At 35.4% G+C, this 25,648-nt stretch overlaps 1 protein-coding gene across 4 annotated transcripts in view; it reads left to right on the top strand.

Annotated features, from left to right (window-relative positions):
• The window catches only part of ZBBX (zinc finger B-box domain containing), a 111,578-nt gene that overhangs the window by 68,817 nt on the left and 17,113 nt on the right, over positions 1–25,648 (top strand). For 3 of the 4 annotated variants that reach the window (XM_079922369.1, XM_079922370.1, XM_079922372.1), the window contains 8 exons: positions 2,539–2,659; positions 11,685–11,794; positions 12,175–12,275; positions 13,442–13,521; positions 15,317–15,456; positions 20,508–20,815; positions 24,482–24,635; positions 25,374–25,490. In XM_079922369.1, the coding sequence (XP_079778495.1) occupies positions 2,539–2,659; positions 11,685–11,794; positions 12,175–12,275; positions 13,442–13,521; positions 15,317–15,456; positions 20,508–20,815; positions 24,482–24,635; positions 25,374–25,490 (1,131 nt within the window). The remainder of the gene's footprint in view (positions 1–2,538; positions 2,660–11,684; positions 11,795–12,174; positions 12,276–13,441; positions 13,522–15,316; positions 15,457–20,507; positions 20,816–24,481; positions 24,636–25,373; positions 25,491–25,648) is intronic. The other variant, XM_079922371.1, reaches the window with a different exon arrangement.

Raw genomic sequence — 25,648 nt, 5'->3', positions numbered from 1 at the left:
AGGTAGAAGTACTTACTTTTCCTCTCCTTGATGTGCTGAGATTTTGCAGTGACTGCATTTTCTACTTATGTTACAGAGCAGCACTTAGATGACCTTTCATCCACAGCCGTTGCTTTCAGTGACTTCTTACAAATTTCTCCTACTTTGTCCTCTCAAGCCTAGGGTTGGTAACAGCTTTCCATTATTTTTAGTTTCTGAGTGCTTCAACATCACTTATTCCCTTAACCCTACCCAGCAAACACTGCTGTTTTGAATATTCTTGCACAGGTGTCCTAATACACATGTGTACACATTTCTAGGTGTCTCTTCCTGGGAGCAGAATAGCTGGGTCATAGGGTGTCTGTGTCTTTAACTATACTAGGTTAACCTGAATTTTCTTTACCAGAGTATTTGTGTTAGTTTATACTCCTCTCTGCAGTATATAAATGGTTTGGCTGCTTCCCATTATCACCAACACTTTAACTGTCAGTTTTTAAAAATTTTTGCGGGTCTGATAGAGATGAAATTGTATATTTCATTTGTGTACCTCATTACAGATGACATTGAGTATGTTTTCCTGTGTTTCTTGGCCATTAGCTTTGAATTTTCAAGTGTTCTAGTGATTCTGTTATTGATTTCTAACTTGATTACGTTTTAGTGAACTGTAATTTCATTTCCTTCAGTGTGAAAGGCAAATACTTCCAATGGCCTAGAAGGTTCAATGTAATCTGAAGTCCCTATCTCTGTGATCTCACTTCCTATTACTCTCTCCCTGGCTTGTTCTGTTTCAGCCACACTGGCCTCCTGGCTGTTCCTTAAATACCTTGGGCAAATTTACCTTAAGACTTTTAAAAGCATTGTCTATTAAGGAAAATACCCATCATCCCTTCAATATGAACAATGGGACGTCTTACACAACTTCACACAAAAGGTAGCTAGAGAACCATTAAACAAGGGAGCAAACCAGAACCTCAGTTCCATAGCTTGTGTGGCATTGTTCAGGGAGACATGACTCATGAATCCATGTGTTCTAGATTTGTTTTTTTTTTTTTTTTTGTGATATGCGGGCCTCTCACTGTTGTGGCCTTTCCTGTTGCGGAGCACAGGCTCCGGACGTGCAGGCTCAGCGGCCATGGCTCACAGGCCCAGCCGCTCCGCGGCATGTGGGATCTTCCCGGACCGGGGCACGAACCCTTGTCCCCTGCATTGGCAGGTGGACTCCCAACCACTGCGCCACCAGGGAAGCCCTAGATTTGTTTTATGTAAGCAATTTGAAACAAAACTTATCCTGCTGAATGCATTACGTAGCTAAAGTCTCTCTTTCTAGAAAATATCATTAATCTGTTTGCCAGAAAGTCTAGTTATTAGCACATTCACAAGCAAGTTAACCCAGGCTACCTGCCATCTTTATTTCCTGGGAATGTGCCATTGGTGATGGGAGAAGAGTGAGTCCCAGGTCAGCTGCTTCATCTCCTTCCTCCTCATCACCCTTCTAGACTTGGGGGTTATCTCTCAAGCCAAGCGACTCTTCTCCATGACCTGGACAGAAAAAAAAGTGAGTCCTCATTTTTTTTCTCTTTCGGCTTCCCTGCCGGGAAATATTTTGTTTTCTTATGAAAAGGAGGACTCACAGTGGAGGGCTCTCCTTTTTTCTATGACTTGCACTTGTCCTTGACTCCTACTCTTTCAGTTCATGCGTTCTGATGGTGGTTCCCAGAACATCCTCCAGTTGCTTTCTTCAGCACTGCTCTACACTTTGGGAGGAATAGGAGTGGGTGACTTACATTCTTTTGGTTTATTTCTATTGCTGGCATTTGGCTGTTTCTAAAAGCTATTTATTAAAGGCTGCAGTATGAGCTTGGGATTATTCTCTAGTTTCAGTCTATAAAAAAATAATTGTTTCCCTCTTTACTACTTCTCTATCTTCTCCCACATTTTTCCTCCTGTTGTGGTCATTATGGAGAGAGGGCTAATATCTAGGAGGGTGGAGAGACTAGTAACTCTGTGTTTATGCTGCTTTCTTTCCCAGAAATCTCCATCAGTTTTAAATATCTTTGAATGGTGGTTTTAATTTAGTAGTACTTCAGAAACATCTTAAGCATCTGGAAGTAAGTTGCCATGTAGATATAAATTCATGAGGACAGTTGTCTCCTCCAGGTGCCATTTTGAGTTATTTATTTTCTGTTTCCCATAATGTGTAAATATTATTGTCAGTGGCTCTAACACATACCTTTATGTGTGTGTGCATTTATAGAATATATAATGAATCCATTTGTATTTATCTTTATCGTGTAAAATAATTAGTTGCTTTAAAAAACCTTGTGAATCATAAGATTTTTTTCATTTCAAGAAATTATTGAAGAAAACTATCTATACAGTAATATAATAAATCACCAATATTTAACACTTTTGCATCATTTAAGCCTAGAACTATTGATTATACAGACAAATATCAAAGCACATTTGCCTCAAAAATGGTGAGTTCTATATCTTGAGAGAAGATGTGGTAATTTGTAGACTAGGTTACCTTAATTATGCATATTATGTTTATTTTTATAGAGTCATTGGAAGAATGTGAAGTACAAACTAATCTGAGAATTTGGACAGAACCACTTATGATTGAATTTAAAGAAGATAGTTTATCCTACATGGAAAAATTATGGCTTAAAAAACACAGAAGGTATTTTCTGATTTTTTGCATTATTAATAAGAAATGTGAAAGCTATTTACGATCCGTGTGTGACATGCTTTTTTGTAGCAATGTTATTTATGCACTTCACATTTGCATAAATAATTTTAAAGCAATATTAAATCCCTGTGAAGCTTCTACCGTTCTGATAAGAATTTTAATTCTATTTATGTATGTAATGTGTGATTGATTTAGGGTTTGCCTTGAGAAGTGGAAATGTGTATGTGGGAAACAAGGCACAAATATGGTATAGAGTTTAAAAATAATAGCAAAAATAATGTGATAAATGAAAGCTTACTTTGAAGAGGTAATTTTTGAGCTGTACTCTTCAGAAACTTTTAAGTTACTTTTAAAGTTACTTTTAAGTTAAGCAGACCTTTGATTTTATAGTTTTATTAATAGTATTCAAATATATTTTATTCAAAGGCTATATCATTAGATGTAGCATTTCATAAGTGGTTTAAAAGTTAAATATCAAACCAAATTGATGACTGAGTACATGTTGGAGTCATGCATAATTTTACCATGATATAAGAACCACATTGGGAGGTACCTTCAAAGGCCATGGTCTCAGTTTCCCCTATAGCAGTGCTACTCACACTTCATTGTGCCTATGAATCAGCTAGAGACTATGGCAAAATACAGATTCTTCTTCAGTAGGTATGGGTGGAGCCTGAGATTTTGCATTTCTGAATTTCTGATAGCTCCCATGTGATACTGCCGTGGGTAATGCTAGTCTCTGAACCACATTTTGAGGAGCAGGGTGTTAGAAAACCTGCCTAGAATGTACCTGAGGAGTGGTTTTCGAGCCCTTGCTTCATTCACTTCCAGTCATACAAAACCATCTCCCGAGATGACCCACTCCATCCTTTGAACATTCTGTCTTCTATGATATCTCCTAGTGAGCTGCAATTTTTTCTGACTAGTTGCTAACTTGGTCCTAATTCTACCAATTAAACCAATACTGAGCCAATTGAATCTCTCCTCTTCATGGTATCCCTTCATATTTTTAAAAATCAGCCCTCATGACTTCCTTGAAGCTTCTGTTTGACAGGTTACCATCTGCCCCCACACCCCTTCAGCTGTTTTTCACGGGCAGATTTCTTTTAATTTTTTTTAAATTTTGAAATAAGACATGCAATCAAGGGTTGCAAAACAACATGAAGAATTTCCACTTGCCATTCATTCAGCTTTTCTAATGGTAACATCTTATATAATCATAGTGCACGTATCAACACCAAGAAATTAACATTAGTACAATATAAATCACTAAACTACACACTTTATTTGGATTTCACCAGTTTTTGTCACTAACATCCTTATTCTGTTTCAGGATTCAATTCAGGATCTCACATTGCAGTTTTGTCCTATCTCCTTATCCATTGCAATTCCTCAGTCTTCCCTTGTCTTCATGACCTGGACATGAGTACTTGCTGGGTATTTCATAGAATATACTCAGTGTGGGTCTATCTGGTGTTTTTTCGTAATTAGATTGAGGTTGTGCATTTTGAGGAAGAATGCCACAGAGAGGGTGCACCCTTCTCAGTGCATGATATCACCCGATCATACTATCAGTATATCTCATCACCTGGATGTTAACCTTGAGCACATGGTTAATGTGGTACTCACCAAGGTTCCCTGCTGCAAAACCACTCTTTTCCTTTCATAATTAACATTGTGGTCTGTTCAAGCTGTCAGAATACCATAGACTGGGTGGCTTATAAACAACACACATTTATTTTTCACAGTTCTTAAGGGTGGGAAGTTAAGATCAAGGTGCCAGCAGACTTGGTGACTGGAGAGACCCAGCTTCCTGGTTCATAGAGGGCTGTCTTCTCACTGTGTCCTCACAGGGCAGAAGGGGTGAGAGGTCTCTCTTGGGGAGAGACTAATCCCATTCATGGGGGTGCTACCCTCTTGACCTAATCACCTCCCAAAGGCTCACCACCTAATACCATCACCTTGGAGGTTAGAATTTCAACATAGGAATTTTGTGGGGACACAAACATTCAGAAGAGAGCTTTCTGCTCCTTGCCCTCCACCAGTTTATGTCTTGCTCGCGTGCAAAATATGTTCATTCTATCCCAATAGCTCCAAAAGTCTTAACTCCTTTCATCATCAACTCAAAATTCTGAAGTCTTAATTCTAAAGTCTTATCTAAGTATCATCTAAATCAGATATGGGTGAGATTCAATGTCTGATTCATTCTGAGAAAAATTGCTCTCTAACTGTGAACGTATGAAATCAAACACGTTCTGTGCTTCCAAAATACAAAAGTGGGACAGGCATAGGATAGATATTCCCATTCTAAAAGGGAAAAATTGGAAATAAAAAAGAAGTAACAGGTCCTGAGCAAGTCTGAAACCTAACAGGGCAAATGCTATTAGACCTTAAATCTTGAGAGTATCCTCTGCTGTCCAGGCCCACTGGGATAGAAGCCCCACTTCTGGACACACTGAGGCAGCAGTTCTGCCCCGAGCTTTGCCTGGCAGGGGCTGGGCCCCCAAGGCTCTGGTTGGCTCTGCCCTGTGGCTTTGAGTGGCCCCATTCCTAAGATGGCTCTGAGCTCGGTGACATGCCTGTGACTCCCCTGGGTTTGAATTGTGTGGCTGGTCTAGTCTGGGGTCACAAGGGCAGCCTTGCCCCCAGGGATTTACTGGGCTGTTGCTCTAATGGGGCTCTCTGTGATGGGAGAGATAGCCCTGATGATTTCTGAATTGCCTTTGGGATCATTCTTCCATTGTCTTGGATAATAGGTCATATCTTCTGTTTAGATGGCTAACTGATCTCCCTGTGAGATGATCCTTTGGCCATATACTTCCTATTCTCTCCTGTATAGGTTGTATCATACTTTTCAATATAAATATAAATAGGCTGAGAATGTTCCAAATCTTTAAGTTTTGCTTCTCTTTTGATTAATTCTGTCTTTAATTCATTCCTCTCTTCCTTGCATTTTGTTATGAGCAGTCATGAGAAACCAGGCCTCTCCTTCAACACTTTGCTTAGAAATTGCCTCGGCCATATGTCTAATTTCATTACTCACAAGTTCTACCTTCCATAAAACACTAGGACATGAATGCAATTCAGCTAAGCTCTTTGCCACTTTATTAGCAAGGATTGCCTTTCCTCCATTGTATGATAAATTGTTCCTTACTTCCATCTGATACCTCATCAAAATGGCATTTACCATCCATATTACTACTGACATTCTATTCAGGATTACTTCGGTATTCTTTAAGACTATTGAAGCTTTTTCTACAGCTCTCTCTTTTTTTTGAGCCCTTACCAGAATTGTCTTTAAAGGTCTATTAATAGCAATGTAGCCTTTTCCTAGCGTGAACTTCAGACCTCTTCCAGCCTTTACTAATTAGCCAGCTCCAAAGCTGCTTTCACATTTTAAGGAATTTTATAGCAGCACCCCACTTCTGGTACCCATTTCTGTCTTTGTCCATTTGGGATGTTATAACAGAATACCATAGACTGGGTGGCTTATAAAAAACAAACATTTATTTCTCAGTGTTCCTGCGGTTAGGAAGTCCCAGATCAAGATACCAGCAGATTCAGAGTCTGGTGATGGCCTGCTTCCTGGTTCATAGGAGAAATCTTTTCATGGTGTCTTCGCAGGGCTCTCATGAGCCTCTTCTATAAAGGTGCTAATCCCATGTGGGGACTCTGCCTTCATGACTTAATCACCTCCCAAAGGCCTCATCTCTTAATGCCATCACACTGAGTGTTAGAATTTCAACATATGAATTGGGTGGGGGGGGGGACTTAATCACATCACAGTAATAAATATTTTAGGGGAGATACTTTGAGATGATGCAAAATTCTGTTTTTCTTTAAACTTTCATCTACTAATTTTAGCATTTGTCAGTGGATTTTGCCTGTAGCAGTTATTACTCTGCTGCTCTAGTGGGGATTTTCTATTTCCTCTATTCCTTCTACATTTATTAATTGGAATTCTTCAAGGAAGAATATCTCTTTTCCCACTTTGGTTTATTTATTCAATTGTTTATTTATGTGGACTCATGGATATTTATTTTATTTTGGATTAATAGCCAATACGATTGTCATTTATTTTTTGACTCAAGTTCCTGCTTTGATCATTGAGAACTCCTTCAGGTTGACTTCTTGCTTCTTTCAATACGTTCTTGCCATTTTTTGTTTGTTGGTTGGTTTGCATTGAACATCTCTTTATTTTTCTAGCACCTGAGATGCATTTTCCTGTCCTAACCCAGGAATCATCTTTCCAAGGAAACCTGATTCCTTTTACTGGAGACTGTTATTCAGAAACCAAGATCTCAACTTAGGTGTGCACCTTGCTACTCAGGAGTCACAGACCCTAGGTTTTCTCAGAGAACATCTAGGAGATACATGTATATATACTAACCCAGGATACACACACAACTAAATTTACTTCTGTACCTGTCTACCTGGATATCTATTAAAGTAAACATGAGTTCATATTCATACACCGAAGCCAACATCAACTGGTTCATTTACATTCTCCCTTTGCTTATTTGTGGTTTCTTTCACCTGCAGTGAGAATCCTGGCTCTCAGTATCTATAATATATTTATTAATTTATCACCCTTAATATATGTGTGAAGTAGTTTCAGAATCTCTAACGAATTTCACTGTGAGAAACATTTACCAATTAGAGTACACTGTGTATAGTGCTTTCTACAGTATCCAGTCAAAATCTTGTTTTCCAAAGTTGCTTAGGCCGTGGCACTCATTACTTTCCCATCTCCTTTAGAGTGGTTCTACCATTCTTTGGGGTATGCCCATATCCTGAGTACTTTTTAAAATTTGAATAAACTTGTGTACAGTTCTGTGGGCTTTTGCCAATGCCTAGAGCCATGTGTTCACCACAGTACTGAAGAATACAGTTCCATCACCCCATAATCCCTCATGCTTCCTCTTTCTTTAGTCAACCCTTCTTCCTCAACCCATGACAACTGTTGGTCTGTTTCCATCCTTATACATTTGCCTTTTTCTGAATGTCATGTAAATTAAATCATAAAATATGTAGCTTTTTGCATCCTTCATTTAGCAAAATGCATTTAAGATTCAACCATGTTCTTGAGTGAATCAAAGTCTGTTCCTTTTTAGGGTAGAGTAGTATTTCATAATCATGGTATATATTTTATCCATTCATCTGTTAAACAACATCCTGCTGGTTTCTAGTTTTGGGCAATTATGACTAAATCTATTATAAACATTTGCATATAGGTTTTTGTTTGAATATAAGTTTTTAATTCCCTGGGTAAATACCTGGACCGGGATGGCTGAGTTATATGGTAAATATATGTTTATCTTGATGAGAAACTGCCAAACTGTTTCCAAAGTGACTGAATAGTTTTGCATTTTTTTCTGTAATGCGTGAGAGTTCCAGTTGCTCCACATCCTTGCCAGTGCCTGGTATTCTCAGGTTATTTTTTCTTTTGATGGTTGTTTTAACAGGTGTGTAGTTATATCCCATTGTGGTTTACGTGGCAGGGTTTTAAGTTCATACATAGACTATTCTGGTTATTCCTATGTAACTATTGTCCAAGTTGTCTGTATCTCTTTTAAAGTATTATGTCCATAACAGTCTTTCAGGTGTGAAACTTAGTAGTGTATATCTGTCAATTGCCTCTTTCTAGCTTAGGAATTAGTACATAAAAGTAATCCCAAGGTCACTTATCTTTTTTAGTGGCTGCCTTTCAAGGCCCTTCACACTGAGTTTCCTATACAGTAAAAGAAGAACACTTTTGTTAAATGACTGACTTCATTTCTGCCTATAATTGTCATATTTTATAAAAGGCTTAACAGACTTATAAATATATATTCTATTGCATTTTGTTTTTATATCACTTTTCTGATTTGGATAGTAATGATTTTTGTATTTTACCTGCCAATACGTAAGTGTTGATACACCTTAATAGCAATCTTAATATCTCCAGTGGTTCTTTTTGTTGTAGTTGAGATAACATTGTTTATAACATTATATATATGTTTCATGTGTGCAGATTATATTTCACACTGCAACCTGCTCACGTATACACTGCAACCTGCTCACGACCAAAAGTTTAGTTTCCATTCGTTACTGTGCAGTTGACCACCTTTACTCATTTCACCCTCTTCTACTCCCCTTCCCCTCTGGTAACCACTAATCTGTTCTCTGTATTAATGTGTTTGTTTTTGTTTTGTTTTGTTTATTTTTGATTTTTTTATATTTCACTTATGAGTGAAATCATTTTTCTTTCTCTGACATTTTTCACTTATACTATCAAGGTCTATCTATGTTGTCACAAATGTCAAGATTTTATGTTTGCTTATAGCTAAGTAGTATTCCCTAGTGTGTGTGTGTGTGTGTGTGTGTGTGTGTGTGTGTGTGTGTGTGTGTGTGTGTGTGTGTATAACCACATTTTTATCCATTCATCTGTTGCTGGGCACTTAGGTTTTTTCCATATCCTGGCTACTGTAAATAAAGCTGCAAAGGGGTACATATATCTTTTCAAATTATTATTTTCATTTTCTTCAGATAAATACCCAGAAATGGAATAGCTAGATCATATGGTAGTTCTATTCTTAATTTTTTGAGGAATCTCCATACTGTTTTCCATAGTGGCTACACCAAATTACATTTCCACTAACAGTGTATAAAGTTCCCTTTTCTCCATATCTTCTCCAACATTTGCTATTCCTTTGTGTCGATGGCCATTCTAGCAGGTGTGAGGTGATATCTCATTGTGGTTTTCATTTGCATTTCCCTAATAATTAGTGATGTTGAACACCTTTTCATGTGCCTATTGGCCATCTGTATGTCTTCTTTGGAAAAATGTCTATTCAGATCCTCTGCCGATTTTTAATTGGGTTCTTTGGGATTTTTGTTGTTGATTTATATATCTTAGATATTACTTAGATATTAGTTCCTTATTAAATACATGATTTGCAAATATATTCTCATTTGGTAGGCTGTCTTTTCATTTTGTTGATGGTCTCCTTTACTGTGCAGATGCTTTTTAGTTTGATGTAGTCCCACTGGTTTATTTTCTCTTTTGTTTCTAGTGGTTCTTCTAAATGCTAGGAAAGTTTCATGAAAGAGATCATACAATTTGGATTTAGAGTATTTTAAGGGTGGATATTAAAAATTAGCTGGTATTTCTACTCCAGTTCCCCTACTCTTTTTATTATATGTACTTCTCAGTTCTAGCTGATCATCAGAAGCATGGGGGGAGGTTTTTAGAATGCTGATTTCTCCTCCTGGCCCCAAGACAGACCTAAAAATCAGTGTTTTTAAGGATGGGTATGAGACTTTGCATTCAAAAAGATCTTCTCTGGTGATTCTGATGCAAACAGCCTAACACTGATTCACAGTGTTAGAACCATTCATCACAAGAATGATTTGGTCAATTTGGTTACCCCAAATGAATTGGTCAATGCTCAATACATATTTGTTTAAATTTTAAAAGAGGAAAATCTGGTGAGGTAATCCTATTCTAAAGCATATGTCATCTTTTATTTATGTGGCATGATCTTTTGACAAAGCAATTGTGTTAGGGTCCCAATCCAGAATGTAGAGTTAGTTTATTGACTAACTAGTTGTTTGTTCATGGGCAAATCACTTTAATTCTCTTGGTCCAAATTTTATCACCTGAAAAACATTGAGTTTGGAATAAATAATCTAAGGGACCCCTTCAGCTCCAGTGCTTTATTAACTGGACTCTCTAAGTCGTTGGTTCAGGGCTTTCCTCCTAAAATTAGGTAAGTTTTCACTTAATGAAGGAGTATCTGGATATTAGTACATTCATGTGTATCAGTGACTGAATTTTTAGTACAGTATATCTATGTCAAACTGGAAAGAGGCTGGTGACCAGATGCCAGTTTGTCTTTGAACTTTACTCTTTAATATTTTCCATCATTTAATTAAATTTTGGATGTAAGATGACATGCTCTTCAAAGCTGGATAATATATAAATATTTTGGAGTGTTCGATATATACATTACATATACTGGGGAAATGCACATAGTCACAGTTTGCCAGGAGATCATTAAATTTTTAGTACCTTTGCAAATTGTGAGAGAGGCAATATAGAGTAATGATTAAGAACATGGGCTTAGGGAGGCAGACTGCTTGAGTTCAAATTGTCTTTGCTGCATTTACTACCTGAATGACAGAACAAGTTGGTTTACTTCTTTGTGCTTTAATTTTCTCATCAAACTTAGATAATATTAGCACCTATTTAATATTCCTTTTAAGATTCAGTACCCCAAATTGTTTAGAACATAGCCTGGTACATTTTTTGTATTATTGTCACCAGCTAATATTATTAAGAAGGCCCTGACTTTTATATGGGGACTCAATGAGCATGCATAATCTAGAAGAGCTGTGCGGTTTAAGGGCAGTTAAAAAGTGACTCCCTTCCCCATTGTTTGGGACTATCCTTTGGAACCAAATGCACAAGGCCTCTAAGAATTCCTGTGTTTCATTGCCTTGTATGTGAGACAGGCCACATCAGACCTCATTGTTAATTAAATAATAGATGCTACAGCCGGAACACCTCACATGCTTATCGTGGAAGCCTATTTTATTACGCGACTGGCTTGGTGGAAGTTCAGAAAAATGTCTTCAGTTCTCTTAGAACTTATCAACATAATGCCAAGTCTGTGAGATACAACACACATTTGTAAATTAGCTTTTTAAACAGTGTGATATGTTTCATGGATTCCATGTGTTTTTTTGCAAAAATACCGAATTCTATCATAACTTTGATTTTCATCCTAAAGGAAAAACAATAAGATATGAAATTAAAAACGTTGTGTGATGTTAATTTGATTTATAAAATTATTTTAGTAGATTCAGATTATGTTATACAGTTGTACTTTTCTTCTGTGAATTAGAGGTATGGCTATGGTTTTCATTATTAATTTTGTAGACTCACTTGTTTGTGAAATAAATCAAGATCTTGTCTGGAGAAATTTCAGATAATGTACTTTAAGCTTTTAATTGCTTCTTTCTTGTTTTGTAGAACTCCACAGGAGCAACTTCAAAACATGCTAGTGGACACCTTTACACCTCAGTGTAAAACCGGTAGTGAGGCACAGTGTTCTCAGAATGAAAATGATGAAGGTAGTGATGGTTAGTTCAGCCTTCATTAGATATTTTCAAATTTACTATTTCAAATTATATACACTGAGCATTAATCAGCATCTGCTTTTCATTTTCTTTACTGTATCATTCTCAACTGCACTGTGTACACTTTATCTCCAGATCAAAATCATGCACACTCTCCTTGCCATTCTCTAGATTTACTTTGCCTTAGTTTAAATAGTTTCATTTAAAAATCGAATGTTAAGTAAATGTGTATTTTACTTGAACTGGGAAAATTGACAGTATTTATTCCTTTGTATGGATGCACAGGAGAACATTCTTCTTCTATTGTTGCCTATGTTATTTGAAGATGAATTATCAGGTAAGGTATATGCTTTGATGATATTATTTTTAATCTTATTTTCTAGTTGAAGATATCAAAATACAACCCCCAGCTCTTTTTCTGCCAGTAGAAGAATTAAACATAGAGAGACCTGAACCGTCTCTAAAAATAGTCGAACTGGATGATGTAAGTTCATAATGACCACTCATATTACTTAACAAACAGGAAATTCATAACATACAGTTACAACTACATGTTATTTTCAACAAGATTTCTTGTTGAAATAAATTTACAAGTATATAACAAGTACTATAAATTTACAAGTATTTGAATTTAAATATGCTGACAGGAATACAACAGACTATTATTTTAATGTAGACAGTAAATTTGTGAGCTAAATTGGTATTGTGTCATAGTATGGGAGATGAGAAGACGTTTCACTCTTTTAACTTGTAGAAATGTAGTTTAGTGTTTGTTTTATTTAGTTCTCTGTGTTATCAGGCTTTTTAACAAAGACTATTCTCATTATATGATATTTATTTAATAAAATTTGTATAAATTTAGTTTGTTGAATGTCATTTAATATTTTCTATTTAAAGGAAAAATAGTATTAAGATTTAAGGGATTTAGTATAATAATAAATTGAATACAAACCTCTAGAAGACACCAGGTAGAATAAGCTGCAGCTAGAGCCAGTCAGAGCTAGAGCTCCAGGCTGAAGGGTTAAGTTGTGATAAACTCAGTGCATTTCTGACTTTCTAGTCCTCTAGTAGCTGAGTATACCCCCTGTCCTCAGTGTTGCTCTTACTATGGTTGTCACAGAGAAGGACTACAATGAGGAAGTACCTTTTTAAGTACTACTTTCTTCTTGAGGTTAATAGCTTCTGCTGTGTGTGTGTGTGTGTGTGTGTGTATGCCTGGCAACATTTTTATTTCTGCTCTGGATAAATTGAAGATTCTGAACAAATAAATACATACATGCATGTGTATTCGTGTGTGCTCTTCATTAAATTGTTGATGCATATGGTATGACATGCTGGCCAGAGAATGAAAAACATCTTAATCACTGATCTACTTGGCACTTAGTAATTACAAAATAAAACCTAAGTTGTTATATTTGGTTCTGGGTGTGATAGTAGTGATAAATGTACTGACACAGCAAAAGCCCTCAGCAAATACCTGTTGAATTTGTTTAGTTCTCCTAGAACTAATGCTCTATGGCATATAGTCAGAGAGCTCATGACATTTCTTTGTGAGAAAAAAAATTCTCTAAATATTATGCACAAATTAACTGGTTAATGTATTATGAATTTGTTGAACATACTAATATTATACAACATGCGTTTAATAAGACTGATGAAGCAGAATTTGAAGAACCGGGAAATGTCGTGCCTTATAAAGTTGAGTTAGCAGATGCAGACAGTCAACAAAGGTAAGATCTTTCTAATTCACTTTTGATACTTATTAAAAACTCACCAAAAATTAACTATCTCTTGAGAAATTCACAACATAAAAAAAATGTGACTTTAATGTTAGAATATATTTTATTTAAGCCATGTTTAAATTTGGGTACAATATTGCTAATATTTATCAGCATTCAGTAATTAGAAAATTATCTATAATGATATGTTTATACTCTTACCTAATATCTGGATTATTTAATAGATGCTTCTGTATTTAGGAATTGTTATTATTTGAAATGGCCTCCCAAGTCATATATTTCGTATGAACTTCCTTACTTTCTCCAAAGATACTCTTTGGATTTTTCTTCAGTTTGTTATGAACCCTAAATAAAAACAGGTACGTTAATAAGTTGAGAGACAAGAAAATCCCCCAAACTATAGATTACTTCCTAGGTAGATTTTACTGTGTGATAAATTAAATAATGAATTATAATGATTCAGCTTGTAAATTTTTTTTAGAATTTTGTCATTTCCAAATGAAAAATAATATCTAGCTGTATCTGTTAGTAATGCTAAAAATTATTCTAAGTCCTCTTTGCTGTTGAAACTTTAGCTAGGATTTCACATGTTTTGACTACAAAGCATTAAGTTGGGTAAACAGCAGAATGAAGTTCCTATTAAGTAGCCCCTACACCGATTCTTTGTTTATATGTTCAGATCACCTTAGGCCCCTGTCAGCACTTTGGAGCAGCAGTGGGCCTAAGTGATGCCCTCAGACCCGAAAAGCCCCACGTTTGGACACATAGACCCAGATATTTAGCAGCAAATGTGCTTTTGGCAGGAGACAGCCTTATGGTCAGTATATAAGAGGTTTATATGCACTACTGTATCCCTAAGGAAATGGATTTCTACTCTCAAACTTGATTCTTTTGTATATCTTATCACAAGTCTTTGCTTTGACCTCCATGTTAGACAAGGCAGAGAAAGTTACTGATTACAGTTTGGCAATAGTTTTGCATCTGGGTTTGGAGGTGCCCATAGAGCGTCTTTTCTAAGAGTCATAAAGCATCATAAGTGACACAAGAGGACCTTTTTGGTTAAGCATAATCCATGAGTTTTTATGATGGTACTATGTAGAGCTTACATAAGGCTATGTAAGGTTTTTGAACCTACACCACATAAGGCTTTTGAACTCATATAGTTCATGATGAACAAATAAAAAGTTTATTTAAGCAATAAAACCTTGATTTCATGAGCTTGATGAGATTGAAAGATAACTCTCCATTTTTAGAAGAAAGACCATAAGAAACCAAACTTATTTCAAAATTTTTTTTTTTTTTTTTTTTTTTTTTTTTTTGTGGTACGCGGGCCTCTCACAGTTGTGGCCTCTCCCGTTGCGGAGCACAGGCTCCGGACGCGCAGGCTCAGTGGCCATGGCTCACGGACCCAGCCACTCCGTGGCATGTGGGATCCTCCCGGACCAGGGCACGAACCCGTGTCCCCTGCATCGGCAGGCAGACTCTCAACCACTGCACCACCAGGGAAGCCCCTATTTCAGAATATTTTTAACAAGAAACTGTCAATTAAAAATTTGTAGTTAAATCAGGTTTGTCCCAGTTGCCTATTTCCTTTAAATTCATAATACTGTTTAGTTACTTGTAGTTCAGAATTGTCCACAGTATGTTGAAGCAAATATTAAATTAATGTGAATAACCCTATTCCCTTAAGGTTTTACTGTATTTATTTTAATAAGCTGGGTCTTTTAACTTTTTTATATATAATTTCTTTCAACCCTATTCTTTTGCTTGTCCCTAAACATGAAAGTTGCACATTTCATGATTATCAGAATACTTTTCTATATGAAAATGACATCCGTCAACATCATATTTTCACCAAGGGAAAAACACACCTCTTACATCTTCATCTGAGCAACAACACTTCTTATTGTAAAGATAACTCAAAAGGTAACTTTTTTTGTTGTTGCTTAATATTATTAATGGTGAATGTTAGTAACTTAATAAAACCAGTAGGTATTGCAGTATGTAAAAGCTTTGCCTATTTTGCTGTTCATTTTAAAACCAGAAGATTTAGTCCTCAGGAGAAAATTGGTTGAAAATACATAATTTTCTATCAAATACTCCTTTTGGTCAATGGACAATGGTATTTGTATTCAGAGGAAAAAGCAGCCGGTATAGGACTACTCTAAAAGTTACTATGGACTGAGCTAGCATTTAAAGGATTACGTAGATGGGCTTTTAGTGACAAAAGTCTGATTGACACTCTTTTGTCCTCCCTCCCTTGCACTAAATCTTTTCCTAAAATATTTAAGTTTGTGTAAAGTTTCATATTAGTGATAAAACCAAAACAAATCATCTGTTTATATATCTACATTGTTATTACTAGTAGTACCCTTGGGATCTATAGATTAGAATACTGTGTGCTAATGTCTGGTTTTAATTTCTAGATGCTGAGATCATCATTTAAAGACAGTCATAGCAAAGTATCCTGGCCTGCGAGTCAGGTTTTGTTTTCATTTCTGCCTTAAATTGCTGTGTGACCTTGAACATGTCACTTCCTTTCTTAGATCTCACTTTCCGAAACTAAAATATGGGAACTAGATTATTTCTAATCTGCTTTTATCTACTTAGGATTTTATATTATCTACTTAGGATTTTCAGAAAAACCAATAAATATATCTTATGTGAAGAATTTTAGAGATGCCAGAGATCATTATTTAAAGTGACTAGTTGTAAAACTGATGATTACCTTTTCATTGGGAAACAGATGGTAGAGAGCAATGATTTGTAGTCATCATGCTGGTTTTAACATTTTCAGCTACGAAGCCTCAAAATCATATGACAATGAACTATACCCACATGGGAATTTAGGACTTTACAGGGCTCCAGGTCTAAGCCAGAAGGTCTTTTTAACCTACCTGGAGCATGGAGTTCCAATTGCCTTTGGGAAAATGCTGAATACAAATGCCCATTAAGTGTTACTTTAAAGATACTTAATTTATTTGAATAGACTTTATTTTTTAGAGCAGTTTTAGGTTCATAGGAAAATTGAGCATAAAGTACAGAGTTCCCATGTACCCTCAGACTCCACAAACTCATATCTTCTTCCACTATCAGCATCCCAAACCAGAGTAGTACAAATTATTTAACAATACTTTGTTAAAATCAATGAACATAGACACATCATTTTTACCCAGAATCCACAGTTTACATTAGGATTCACTCTTGGTGTTGTACGTTCTCTGGGTTTGGACAAATGTATAATGACTTGTATCCAACATTATAGAATAATACAAAGTAGGTTCAGTGCCCGAAAAATCCTCTGTGCTCTGCCTTTTCACACAAACTTCCCTGCTAACCCTTGGCAATCACCGATCTTTTTACTGTCTCCAGTTTTGCCTTTTCCAGAATGTCATATAGCTGAAATCATACAATAGTCTTTTCAGATTGGCTTGTTTTACTTAATAATATGTATTTAAAGGTGCCCCTATGTGTTTTCATGGCTTGGATAGCTCACTTCTTTTTAGTGTTGAATAATATTCCATTGTCTGAATGTACCACAATTTATTTATACATTCACTTATTAAAGAACATCGTGGTTGCTTTCAAGTTTTGGCAATTATGAATAAAGCTGTTATAAAAATCCATGTTTGAGTTTTTGTTTGGACATAAGTTTTTAACCCATTTCGGTAAATACCAAGGAGCACAATTGTTAGTAAGAGTATGTTTAATTTTGCAAGGAACCACCAAACTGTCTTTCAAATTGACTTTACCACTTTTCATTCCCACCAACAGCAAATGAGTCTTCCTGTTTTTCAAACCCTTGCCAATATTTGGCATTGTCAGTGTTTTGGATTTTTGCCATCCTAATAATTGTATAGTGGTATCTCGTTTTAATTTGAAATTCTCTAATGACGTATGATGTTGAGCATCGTTTCATATGCTTATTTGCCATATAAATCTTCTTTGATGAGGTGTCTGTTAAGGCCTTTTGCCCATTTTTTAATTGGGTTGTCTGTTTTCTTACTGTTGAAAATTTTAGAGTTCTTGTGTATATTTTGGATAATAGTATTTTTATGTATGTGTTTTGCAAATATTTTCTCCAAATATTTGGCTTGTCTCCTCATTCTCTTAGCAGTGTCTTTCACAGAACAGAGGTCTTTAATTTTAATGAAGTCCAGCTTATCAATTATTTCTTCCATGGATCCTGCCTTTTGTGTTGTATTTTAAAATGTCATTACATAACCAGGATTGTCTGGATTTTCTCCTATCTTCTAGGAGTTTTATAGTTTTGCATTTTACATTTAGGTTTATCATTCATTTTGAGTTAATTTTTGTGAAGAGTGTAAGGTCTGTGTCCAGATTTATTTGGGGACGTGTGGATGTCCACTTGTTCCAACACCATTTGTTGAAAAGACTATCTTTTCTCCACTATATTGCTTTTACTCTTTTGTCAAGGATCAGTTGCCTATATTTAAGTGAATCTGTTTATGGATTCTCCATTCTGTTCCATTGATCTGTTTTTATATTTTTGCTAATACCACTTTGTCTGGATTACTATAGCTGTGTGATAATTTTCAAAGTTGGATAGTGTCAATCATTCAATATTGTGTTGCCTATTCTGGGTCTTTGCCTCTCCATATAAATTTTAAAATCACTTTGTCAATATATACAAAATAACTTGCTGGGATTTTGATAGGGATTGCATTGAATCTTTAGATGAAATTGGGAAGAACTGACATCTTGACAAATTGAGTCTTCTTATCCATGAATATGAACTAGCCCTTCACTTATTTAGTTTTTTGATTTCTTTCATCAGAGGTTTCTAGTTTCCCTCATGTAGATCTTACATTTTTTTAAGATTTATACCTAAGTATTTCAATTTTTTGTGTGCTAATGTAAATGCTATTGTGTTATTAATTTTAAATTCCACTTGTTCATGTTGGTGTGTAGGAAAGCAATTGACTTTTGTATGTTGACCTTATATCCTGCAACCATTCAATAATCACTTAATAATTCCAGAAGTTTTTGGTCAACTCTTTTGGATCTATACATAGACAATCATCTAATCTGTGAACAAAATCAGATTTATTTCTTCCTTCCCAATCTGTACACCTTTTACTTCCTTTTCTTGTCTTACTGAATTAGCTAGGGCTTCCAGTACAATGTTGAAAAGAAGTGGTAAGAGTGGAAATCTTTATCTCGTTCCTGATATTAGAGATAAAGCTTTTAGTTTCTTATCATTAATTATGATATTAACTGTAGTTTTTTTTTTAGGTAGTCTTTATTAAGTTGAGGAAATTCCCCTTTATTTATAGTATGCTGAGAGTTTTTATCATGAATGAGTGTTGGATTTTGTTGAATGCTTTTTCTGCATCTATTGATATGATCCTGTGATTTTTCTTCTTTACCCTGTTGATGTGACAGGTTAGAATAATTGATTTTTGAATGTTGAACCAAGACATCTATTTTTTATGACTTAAAAGGGCTTCTAATGAGACTAAATTAAACCATATCTGTACTTTCTGTATTGCATTTTAAACATTATTAAGAGGCTGTGTTCTCACCTTTTTAGCAGCAATAAATCCTAATAATGGAATTTTACAATCTTGCAAAAATATTGTAGAGGTTCGTTGTAGACATTTATACGTAGGAAATGGCAGCTCTATCCGCAAAAATATTAGATTCAGATAATTTCTTTTCAAGTTTAGTAGGAAAGTACAGCATTACCATGAAAGTTTCATTAAATTGAATAGCTTTTATAAAGTTTTTCTATAAAATATTTCTCTGACATACAACTTATTGCATTTCTCACAGTACTTGTGCAATTTAAGAGGTGATATTGGAAGTGGAAGTTCTAAGTACTGTGTGTAATTGCTGAATTGTATAAACATTTGATTGCAACAAGTAAGTCCTTTGGACTGTAAGGCAGAGTTTGTATCACTGGAGACTATTTTAGTCATAGCCTGTACTATTTTCACAGTCTGTTTATAGAGATAAGACATGTATATTGGAAAGAGAATATGGGATAATCAGATGAAGCTGTATTCAGCCTGGATAAATGTGTGTGTGTGTGTGTGTGTGTGTGTGTGTGTGAGAGAGAGAGAGAGAGAGAGAGAGAGAGAGAGAGAGATAATGAAAGCAATATGGTACAAAGCTTTTTAAAGAATTTTTATTCTTAAGAAAATCTAGAACAATGTTTCATAATCCTGGTTGCACATTATAATCACCTGGAGAACTTGGTGGAGGGGGAAAAAAACAAAAAACAGTGCTTAAGTCCCACTGTCAGTGTTTGATTTAATAGTTTGGGGTCAGGCCCATAAGCTGACGGTTTTAAACAGTACCTTCAGATGATTCCATTGTGTAGCCAGGTTGAAAACCAGTGATCTAAACCAAGTGATTTTTTAAAGCAGACATAATGAGGTGGGTGACTAATATAATTTTGCTCATTTTGTAGTTTTTCAGAGGCAGGTGTCCCAGCTTAAACATTTCTGTGCCCCTAAATGCTGCTGTTCTTTCATCTGGCAGATTTCCCTTTGCTCTCTCCTCATTACTAGTCATGCTAAGCAAAAGAGGTAAAATGTGGGAAATAAGGTTCCCTCTGTATTATTTCTCATAAGTTGCTGATATAAAACTTGAGTGGGTGAGAGGGTAGGAAAGTGGGAATTGAACCACAGGCTGAAATAAAAATTTGCATCAATTTCAAGATTGCATTAGAAAACAATATCTTGTCCCCCTCCATTACTCTAAATAATTTAGGCTTGAATATATATATATATATATATATATATATATATATATATATATATAAAATTATCATTTATGAACATAAGCCATGTAAAAGTATTTTAACACTGAGAACTCAGTAAAGAAACATTGGTTAAAAAAATAGTGTTTAATGATAAAGGTTTATAGCACAGAATTTTTGGTTAGTGAACAGTTTAATCAATTTCTTTGTTTATATTTATTTAACTTTTGTAAATATGTGTTTTCAACAGCAGGAACTTCAAGTGCAGATTTTGGTGACATTGTGAATCCTGATGCTTACTCTCCTGCTGTTGAAAAATTAGAGGAAAACAGCTTTATTGAGAGAAATTTCAAAGAGGACAGCATAGATATAGAAAGTAGTCAAAAGTATGACGATTCCTGCATATCACTTGAGAGCAAGGATTCTTTGCCAAGTACAGATTTAGAAGAAGCCTCCTTTAAGGGGAAATTATCTCAAGAGGACAAGGAATCCTTGGAATTTAGCAATCTGCATGAGAGGCCAAACTCTGAAGATTCTAAAACTACAGAGTCACCACTGGTAAATATCAATTATGTTTATTGTATTACAAATTTTATAATAAACATAAAAAATTCATATTGACACAATATATTCTTAAAGGTTACTTCCTATTGAATTTACAATGTGTGACCTTATAGTTGAAGAGTAACTCACATGGGAAAGAATATAAATGACTTGCAGAACAAATTCTAATATGGTAAATGCCATTATAACGAGTGATTTTCTATGATAAATAATTTAAGGCCCACCTCATGCACCATAGTAAGAGTGCTGTTACTTTTCTAAATGAAATTCATTATTATGAATAATTTACTGTAATAAATCCTTTCTAGCTTTCTACTCTATAGTCACTGGTTAAAATGAGAAAAAAAATGCAGTTTTGTAGATAAAACCAGTTTTTGCGCCTTAATGTAAATATAAGGTTGAAAAGGTAATTCTTCAGGAATATGGCTAATAAGGAAATAGGGGTGTAGTTTTTGTTTCTTCTTAGAGAAAAAAAGATAAAGCAGTTCATTATTGCATTATTGCCAAATTTAAAAACTATATTTGAATCTCTGTTCTATGTACTAAAAATCTTAAGTAATTATGATTATTAATAATAAGTTATTTAGAAATTGGACAAGTCAAATGTTAAATTATTTGGAAATTGAGGAAGTCAAACACTTTAACAAGACTTTACAGTCATTTGTAATGAATCTCCATGGTGCGTAAACTGAAGGAGGGACCAAAAAAGTTGAAGAATGAATATTGAGTTGCTGCTACTTCTGCTTAGGAGTTTGGATTTCTTTGCCCACTTAGTGACAGGTCTTTTTCCTTTTCAAAGTGAGAAATTAGAATTGAGACCTCTGCAAAAACCTTAGATCCCTAAAAGTCTGCTCAGTCTCTGACGGAATACACAAGGAGACATACTCACAGGTACAACAAGATGAAAGGAAACTGATTTTTGCAGGGGATCTGGCCCAAGTCAATAAATATCTTATCTGAAAAATGGAAATCTTGGACTTTAATCCAGCTTCGGTTTAGAGTTTGAATGTACATTTCTTACTTGGAATCTGCAAGCCAATAAATTAACGCTAATGTTGATCCATATCTATTGATGCCCTGATGTATCTGGCAAAAGTTAAACCCCAATCCCTTCTAGGAAGACATTCCCACAATTTAGCCAATAACAGATTCCCCAAATCAATGCCCACGGCAGCTGAGCTTCTCCCTTTCCCCCAGTGAAGAAAACAATTAATCATAGAATGAATTTCTGCAAACAGAACAAACAAGGACTCTGATTTTCCAGTTTCCACAGGACATCATGCGGAGGGCTAGGTGACACCTGCCCATGCTGTGTGCTGTGTTATAAGAGAGGAATTCTGAGCATATAGAACCCAATTCTTTTATACTGGGCATCAGCCCGCCTGACCTCTGCCCTGGGGGGGACATTATTTTCTGTAACCTAATAAAAGACATTTGGCAAAACTCACAGATACATAATCTGTGGTAATTCACACAATGGAAAGCAATGTAACAATTAAAATGAATGAAACATAGCTACTTTTATTAACGTGGATACATTCTCAAAAATGTGATGTTAACGTTTAAATTTGAAAGGATACATAGAGTAAATATAAGTCTGATAGCATTTTTGGAAACATTTAAGATAATTGGAACTTTTTATGGATACACTCAGATGAAATAATAGTCAAAAACTTACATTGTAATAGTGTATGTCAACTTCAATACAATAATACAATAAAGTCTACTTATAAAGTCTAATATATATATTTTTGGTATAGATATTTGAAGCAAGTCTTTTAAATTACTGATATTGTGTGAGAAAGTTATGTGTTGTACATATCTGTATATTTAAAGTATTTCATCGTTAAAATTGAAATGTTAAAAAACTACTAATTTTGATCTCTTATACTACTATTGTAAAAAAAGTAAGTGGCAAATGATTATATCATAGAACCACAGTGCTTTACACTTAGTGGTAGAATCTACTTTCTTTTCATCCCTAATGACTCTACATGAACTGCTTTTACTCTTCCTCTGCCCTAGTAGAAACCATTCCCTGAGCAGAAACTATTTAGAAATCAGTTCTGCTCCAGTAGGAAATTCAGGAGTGGACAGTAGGGGCAATTTTAAGCAGTGGCATTACTTGACTTCAAAATGGAGTATAAGACAGTACATTTTGCACTTCAGTTTCCAGAAATTGAGTTCTTCATAAAGGAGTGGAATTGAGTACTAAGTTGTAAAGCAGCAGCAGTGAGGTAGGGGCATGTGCCAGGAAGAACATGGACTAGTTGGGGGCTCTTGGTTTTGAATCTGAAACCTCCAATAGTTAACTTGGTGACATTGGGCAAACAAGCAAATTCACTCTCATTTTTCTCTGTTAGCCTAGGCTTTAAAAGAAACTTCCATATTTTCAATTGTCTAATCCAAATATGAGCTCCAATAGAGCTGAAGGGGTCCTGTGAATTTCTTTTTCTTTTTCTTTTTTTTTGCGATAGGCGGGCCTCTCACTGTTGTGGCCTCTCCCGTTGCGGAGCACAGGCTCCGGACGCGCAGGCTCAGCGGCCATGGCTCACGGGCCCAGCCGCTCCGCGGCATGTGGGATCTTCCCGGACCGGGGCACGAACCCGTGTCCCCCTCATCGACAGGCGGACTCCCAGCCACTTCGCCACCAGGGAAGCCCATTCCTGTGAATTTTTGATCAGTGTCTGGGAGAGCCAGTGAAGGCGTCATCAGTAGGGTGGACTTGGACTTGTCTTTGAAGGAAGTGCTTTATTGGTCACTAGCTTGGTTTTGCAATATCATTTATATGATTTATACATTTGAGTGGAGTTATCGTAATTTTCTTTGTGTGATTACCACCTTGAACCAGACGGCATCTGGGCATTAGTTAGATATATTATGGAACTGTTAAATACTGATAGCCACTCTGATTGTATTTTAAGTCCATCCAGAGCTCTCACTGGTACATCTCCAATCTGTTTCCTACTAGACCCATGTACTTTTTAAATCCCATATTTATATTCTCCCTAGGATGAAAGCATAACAAAATATGAATTCATAGGGTGGTGGAGTAAGCCTAGGCTTCAGATCAGCTAGATCTGTATATTCAAAATCTAGGTCTGCTAGTTTCTACCTGTATGAACTTCACAAATTACTTAGCTCACCCTTGCCTCAGTTTCGTACTGGTATATTTTATTCATGGTGAATGTTTTGTTAACTTGGATTTTCTCTGTGACCATGATCAGATCAGATTTGTTTCCATCAGTATTTTACTTTCGTCTCTGAATTTATTTTATGTATAGACAAAGACACTACTAATACAAAAGCACAGCATATGAGACTCTATTTTCCAGAGTAATTTATGTGCAAAGACACTGAGGGAAGAAAATAAAGGAAAGGAAAGAGATAGGAAAACTTTACTTTTTTTTTTCGTGAACTTCTGTCCTCCTTAGATTTGATGGCAACTTTCAGATTATTACTGTAATTGTGGTTTGTGCATTTTTCCGAATTTACTCTATATAAATGTTGTGTTATTACTTATGTCTCCACAACTAGAACCTAAACTTGATGTGGGCAGAATCCATGCCAAGAACATAGTAGGCGCTCAGTGAATGAACGTGCTGGTTTGTGTGGATGAGATAAAATAAACTTAACTTTGTTGAATATTTTGTTTCCTAGTTATTACAAGAAATAGCCCTCAGAAGTAAGCCCATAACTGAACAATATCAAGGACTTGAAAGATTCTTTGTTTTCGATAAAAATGAAAGACTCAACTTACTTCCTTCTCATAACTTAGAATGCAGCTACTCCAGTACTAGGATTACAATTGCAGGTAAATTCAGACATAAAATCAGACGGCCTGTGGACCAAGCTAACAGTTTTCTGACACCTTTTTTTAAAACAGTTTGTCAACATCTTAGGAAATACTGGGCAATTCTGTTCAACAAATAAATCATTTCCTTCTTTTCTGGCTGGAATTATTAACTCTGTCAGAGTTGCCATATATTTATATTTAAGGCTACTGTCAGAAAACATGGCTATAATGAGACTGAGAGATTATTTTCGTATTTTAGAAGTGTGGCCCTTAATAAATTAATAGTAATTCTTCAAATCACTTGATTGACTATCAATCAATCAGTGTTAAGTATTGTACGATAATTCTTAAATGCCATCTTAAAATCTTAGGATCTGTGAGATTTCTGAGACATATCCATCATTTTCTTTTAAAGCCATGTCTTGGTGTCGCCTGTATTCTTAAATTTCCTATGTATTCAAATATATTTTTTCACATACAAATGATTGTATTTTATGTTATATTGCTGTATACTTTTAAAAATATTTGTTTCTGTTCAAACTTGTATGTGTGTGTGTGTGCAATATCTTTGAAATTTAGAATTTTTCCTTTTGTTGTATAATTATGAGATTTTCTTTCATAATATATACCTCACTGTTATAAATGTTTTTTATTTAGCTAAATATTATCCAGTAAGGCAATACATATAATAAAGCAACAATATGGATGTCTCCTCTTTGTCAACTTTATATAATTTTACCACTTTTCCATTTTTAGGAGACAGAGAATGGATCCCAGACCATAGCGTAAGTGCCTATGCTGATAATGCAGTTGCCTTGGGTGTTCTGAAGAGAGCCCAGAGCGCATCATCAAGGAGAACACAGCAAAAGACTGGTAAGATTGGCTGTAAGGCTGCAGTGCCGTATTGGTGGCTCACTTCATTTATTAGTTTGTCTCTTAGCAGTTTACTAGGCACCTGAAAATTAGTTTTTGCAGTTACTTAATTTAAACTTACTCATTTAAACTGTCCTGGACTTTTCTTCCAAAACCAA

The sequence above is a fragment of the Stenella coeruleoalba genome, assembly GCF_951394435.1.
Source record: "Stenella coeruleoalba genome assembly, chromosome: 5".
Lineage (NCBI taxonomy): Eukaryota > Metazoa > Chordata > Mammalia > Artiodactyla > Delphinidae > Stenella > Stenella coeruleoalba.
Note: the sequence above shows the minus strand (reverse complement) of the source record. Positions and strands in the feature narration are given on the sequence as shown.